The sequence below is a fragment of the Mus pahari genome, chromosome 12 (assembly GCF_900095145.1).
Source record: "Mus pahari chromosome 12, PAHARI_EIJ_v1.1, whole genome shotgun sequence".
Taxonomy (NCBI): Eukaryota; Metazoa; Chordata; class Mammalia; order Rodentia; family Muridae; genus Mus; species Mus pahari.
The window spans coordinates 28,860,885-28,866,744 of NC_034601.1; the positions used below are offsets into that span (position 1 = coordinate 28,860,885).

The following is a 5,860-nucleotide window of genomic DNA, read 5'->3' on the forward strand; positions in this document are numbered from 1 at the left end:
GTTTGGAAGATGGGCACAACAAAGCTTTTAAGATCCAAATGCCTTAGGTAGGTTTTGCGCCTACACCACCAAGTCCTGACCTTCCAGCTGGTTCTTAACCGACAAAGGTTAATTAAGCTGCCTTACTTAAATCACTCTAGATTTCTGGACAAAAGCTCCTAGCAGTCGCTTCCTCCAGCATATTAACCCTTGGTGGCTCAGTTTGCTCACCTAAACAACGGTAGGGATGTTAGCACTTATCACAGCGCCTGCTCACCAGGGTGCCCTCTGCTTCACCTGAACTTCTACGTTCCACGTGTCCTCCCTTGTCCTCCATCCCAAGCGTGGAGTCTGGATTGAATATGCCGGCGCCTCTGTCCCATCTCGGGTGAGGCCTGGGCTGGCATGCGCTTGTGGCATGACGAAATGGCCTGGCAGATCCAAGACGTACCTGCCCTACGATCCTGAAGTCAAAACAGAGATTGCTGTGGCCCAACTAATCTCTGCAGGTCTAATGGAGCGCGCCCCGCCCCCTCCCGTAGACGCCAAGACCCGGGAGGATGACCCTAACTAGAAGTTTGGAACCCGCGATCCCCACAAGTGCGTCAGCTGTGACAGACACCTGGGCAGCCCAGGACCTAGGCGTGCTGGCGGGTCCCGGAGCAGGGCGGAGCTGGTCCGGCCCGGAGCTCGCCCCGCCCCGTCCCGCCTAGCCGTAAACTGACCGAGTGGCGGCCCGCGGGAGAGAGGGGAGGAGAAAGCAGAGAAGAGTGGGGGCCGGCGGCCGAGGGAGGAGGGTAGGGTCTCCGAGAGCAGACGCTCGGGGGACTGGGCGAGGGTGCGTCCTGAGCAGCGACAACTCCGGGCGTCCCAGCGGGCCAGCGAGGAGGATGGTGGCGGCGGGGCGCGGGCCAGCCCGGCCGCGGGCGCCGTGAGCCGGAGCGCAGCGCCCGGCATGCGGCTGCGGTCCCCGGCCTCGGCCCCGCTCCGTCCCCGCCGCGCGCCCCCGCCGAGCGGCGCGCACCATGCCGCGGGTGCCCGCGACCCTCTACGCCTGTCTGCTCGGGCTCTGCGCGCTCGTGCCGCGCCTCGCAGGTAAGCCGCGCCGCCCCGCCGCGCGCTCCGCAACTTTTGCTCGCCCGCGGCCGCTTGCGGGAGCCGAGGGTGCAGTGCACCCCGGGGCGCTCCCAGATGGGTCGGCGAGGCGCGGGCATCATATCTGCGTGCACTGGCCGGTTCCCTCCCGGGCTGAGGAGGAGCCTTCCCTTCCTGTGTAAACAGTGTGCGTCTGGTGGCCGAGCCCGAGGGCGCTGGGGACTTGGGAGGGAAAGCCTCCCCTCCCGGTGCTGGGGCCCCAGCTCTGCGCTTGCCTGCACAAAGCGGCCCTTGTGGCCCGCGGGGAGTGATGTGGGGGCCAAAGTGTGGCGGCCCGGTCATCCCGGAGATCTGTGGATAACGCAACTTTCGAAGTTTGCTCTAAATTGAAAGTTGTCACCACTCTCTGTAAGTCCGAAGTCACGGCCCCACCTGGTACACCGCCATCTGATCCTGTTCTGTACCGTGATTCACAAACTCGGTGTTCCGTACGCTCCCTGGCGGTGATGCAGGAGCCCCAAGCTACCTGCGTTAAGTTTTCAGACTTGGGAGCCGGGGCAATGGTGGCACACGCCTTTAACCCTAGCATGGGGGTGGGGGGAGGTAGCAGAGGTAGGCGGATCGAGATCAACCTGGTCTACAGAGCAAGCTCCGACAGCTAAGGCTACACAGTGAGACACTGTCTTAAAAAAAATCCCTACAGGAAGAATGATAGTTGGCGTTGGAGCTGCCAGGGACAAGAGCTTGTCCTACCTCCTCCAAACCTACCCATTCAAAGAGGAGTTTGCGTACTTTCGCCTTCCCGTCGGAAGTAATTGTGTATTGATTAAGGGTGCGCTATTCACTTTCAAGCCCGAGGTACTTGTTTGCCTTTCTGAGCCCAGCGGTTGCCTGGCTGCTTGAGGGGAGAACTCTGTTCCCCCTACCGCGTCTCATTTACATGAAGGAGGTTGAGGTTTCCATCTGAGAACGACGAGGGAGTTGAGGAAACAAAAAACGTCGCTGAGGCCCCAGTCCAAACTTAATAGCGTAGCAAGGCTGCTTTTCTGGGAAAATAAGTAGATCAGTGGGTCCCACCCACCCCTCCCCCCAATCTGGCAACCAGTGTCCATCTTTCGTGTTCCAAAGAGTCCCCAGGGAAACGCAAAGAGATGTAGCTTGAATCACCATCCTCTGGAATATATCCTTGTCAACTGACCTCACTTCTTTAGGACAGTGTTTTAGTTTGAAGTTATACTCTTTATACCCAAACTAAAACTTTATCTTGTGTGTGTGTGTGATGGTGTTTTTAATATTTTTTGTCAGAATAAACACTCATCAACCTTATCTTAGTTTCTTTTTTTTTTTTTTTTTTTTTTTTTTTTTTTTTTTTTTCTTTTTTTTTTTTTAGCGTTCTACTAACATTCAACTTTGGGATGGCTCTAGTTTCTTTCCGATTAGCCCTCTGATTTGAATGAAAACGCGAACATTTCCCATTGCTAACATTTTAATCTGTATTAGTTGAGTCTCCCGGAAACCTGTTTTTATCTTATTTATTTCCCTTCCCTGATTCTTCCCAGATCCATCTCCTTCCCTATGAGCCCAACTCTATCCATATATATTAAAAAAAAAAAAAAAGCACAATGGTGCGGTCCTCTACTTGAGCCTTCTCTACTTAGGAGGGGCTACGCTCTTAGAGAAAACTTCCCTCCCAGAAGTCAGCTGTTGTCAATAGCTCCATGGCTGGGTCAATAATAACAACAACAACAATAATAATAATAATAATAATTATTATTATTATTATTATGTATCCCCATCTGGCCTATAACTCACTATGTAGACTAGGCTGGCCTTGAATTTCCAGAGATCCCCTTGCCTGTCCCTCCCAAATGTTGGCATTAAAGGAGTGCCCCACCCCTCAGGTGTCCTTCAGATTATTAGAGGCACTTGTTTTTCATCTGCATGCGATTTCCCCTCTTTGAAAGTTCCAGGGCCTCAGACCAGGCTGTTCATTCCCGTGGCGTTGTCTCTTGTCTCAGGGTGGGAGTGGCGAGCCTAGGCCCAGGGCTGTTTGGTCTTTTGAGACAGGGTTTCTCAGTGTAGCCCTGGCTGTCCTGGAACTCACTTTGAGGACCAGGCTGGCCTCGAACTCAGAAATCCGCCTGCCTCTGCCTCCCAAGTGCTGGGATTAAAGGCGTGTGCGCCACCACCGCCCAACCCCTGTTTGGTTTTGTACCCTATTTGGGGGCCTGGGTGGTTTGTTTTCAGGGTCTTCAGAGTTAGTTTTTGTCCACTGTGCCGTGATCGCAGGCTCGTCTTTTGCCCTCCCTTGCTGCTGTCAACAGCCCCCAAAGTCAGTAAAATGGGATAAACCCGTTACCAGCCTCCCGGACTAGGCCGCCTCCTTCTCAGGGCGCCAGGTGCTTTGCAAGGCCTGAAGAGTGGCTCATTTGGGTCATTTGACTCAAGCTTCCCAGTGTGGCTGAGCTACCTTCATTTTCCTTCTCCTCTGGTCCCCACCTCCCCCTCCTCTTTCGGTCTTGAAAGATGGCAAGACCCCTTTCCAGTTCATTTCTCACTTGCTAACGGGAACATAGTTTGAAAGGAAAATAAAAGTTACCTTAGGAAAGAAATAGTAGTGTGAAGTATGGTGGCCATATGGGGGTTCCTAGACTTGCCAATGAACCCGGCAAGGAACAGGCCCTAAGTTTAAGTTTAAATAAGCCATTGCTGTGCCGCTCCACCCTTACCCCCACCAGGAGTCATCTCCTTAATTATTCCAGGCTAGAACCTGACACACAAGCTCCTCTCCTCAAACCAGGGAAGGGCTGCGCTGGGGAGGCCTCCCCATGCCCACTTCCGTTCTAAAACAGAGGGAGGAGTCTGGTCTCGTTCCTGCTGCTGCATGGCTGGAGTCATGTTTGCTGCCGTCGCTTATTATTTTATAAGCAATCAAATGTTCTTTTAGTGAGTGCCCCGCAAATTAGTATGCTCCGAATACCAAGAGCCCTTTGTTGATTTAGAGAATTCGAATTGGCAGCCCCGGGCCTCCTCACCCTGTCCCTGGCCCACCGTGGCTGTAGGCAGATGCGGGATGGGGGTGGGGCTGGGGCTGCTGGAATTTGGCTGGGTTTGCAGCTCCCTTTAGGTAACCAGGCCCAGACGCAGAATGCAAAGGGTGGCCCTGGTTCACAGGCTACTGTTTACCTTCTGGGATTTACATTTTAACTTCCCCCGCCTTAGTCAGTGGGGGCTTTTCACGGAGGAGATCGAGGCAGAAGAGGGCAGGGCCTAATTAGTCCTAATTAGTATTCCTGCCCCGCTTGTTCTCCATGCTTATTTAGCTACTGAGGCAACGAAGAATTAAAATATCTTAAGTAGTTTGGCAAGCCGCCCTTTGTGCCTGCCTGCCCCAGTAACAACTTTTTCTTTTTCAGTCCGGTCATGGAAATATTCTGGGAGGTTTTTTTGTTTTGTTTTGTTTTGTTTTTTTGATCAGCAGTGTGGGGTAGTTTAGTTACTCAGTTCTTAAATGATAAGGCTTTCCGAGGGTGTGCGCTGGGGGGTGGGGCGGGTTGGGGGGCCCTCGGGTGTTTTCAGTTGGCTGGGCAAGCTCTTTGGAAGACACATATTTACATTACGATTCATAACAGTAGCAAAATTATGAGGTAGCAAAGGAAATAATTTTATGGTTGGGGGGTTCACCACAGCATGAGGAGCTGTATTAAAGGGTCGCAGCATTAGGAAGGTTGCGAGCGACTGCTTTAAAGGCCCCCATTTGTTTTTGCTCTGATTGGGTGCTGGGTTTGGTCGGCTGGGGGACTCTACCCCAGGGCCTTCGGGGCGGACTCATCCAGTAGGCGGAGCCCTGCCGCGTGGGGCCAGCCTCACTTGGTCCCTTCAGTGGCTTTGCCAGAGTTGTTCACATGTGTCCCCGGCTCCTGGTAGAGCCAGGACCCTTTAGTTATTCTCCTCCCTCACTCAAAAGTAATCCTGTCAGTACTCCTCTGATCACATAGAGGTGACTAGAGCCTTCCAGGCTTCCGGCTCTGCTGGAAGTCCGGTGGCCTCGGGGCCCTTCTTCCCTGATCCCTCACCACAGTCTCCTCACCGACTTCCCGTTGTCCTGCGGGCGGTGTGCTCTCCCGTCTGGACTGTTTTCTAGGTGTCTGCTGTCCGGCCTTGACGCGGTGACTCCCGCTCAAGCCCCGGGTCCCCAGCCGCTCTCATGCAAAGCAGCCTTGGTCCCTAGTAGCTTCTTTCTTGGTTTCCCTCCTCAGTGTTTTACCCCACTCCCTTTCCACCTTGTTCCTTCGCTTTTCTCTCAACCACCCCTCCCCCTCCGAGGCCTCCCTTTGAAGTCAGGGCCTGCATGGGCCACTGCGGTTTAGGAGGAATCGTTCTGGGGGCCGGGCAGCCACATTGCAAGGTGTCAAGATTCCTTGAGCCGGAATCCCTGATAAAATCCGGTTGCTTCAACCACTGAACTGTGTGCACTGGGGGAGGCTGGGCGATGTGCTCAATGTGTGTGTGTGTGTGTGTGTGTGTGTGTGTGTGTGTTCGTACTCAATTGACCGTTCCTTCCCATAGCTTTAAAACCTCAAAGAATCCGGAAGTTTTAGATCTTCACACCCAGTTTCCCTGTTATCAGCATTTTATGTTTGTGAGTGTGATGTGGTTGTCAAAGTGGACGAACCAGAGCATGGTGGCTCACGCCTTTAATCCCAGCACTCAGGAGGCAGAGGCAGGCGGATTTCTGAGTTCGAGGCCAGCCTGGTCTACAGAGTTCCAGGACAGCTAGGGCTAT

At 53.7% G+C, this 5,860-nt stretch overlaps 1 protein-coding gene across 2 annotated transcripts in view; it reads left to right on the forward strand.

Annotated features, from left to right (window-relative positions):
- Positions 1 to 713: 713 nt before the first annotated feature.
- The window catches only part of Itgb5 (integrin subunit beta 5), a 118,355-nt gene continuing 113,208 nt past the window's right edge, over positions 714 to 5,860 (forward strand). For both annotated transcript variants that reach the window (XM_021208922.2, XM_021208923.2), the window contains exon 1: positions 714 to 1,074. In XM_021208922.2, the coding sequence (XP_021064581.1) occupies positions 1,005 to 1,074 (70 nt within the window). In that variant the 5' untranslated portion in view covers positions 714 to 1,004. The remainder of the gene's footprint in view (positions 1,075 to 5,860) is intronic.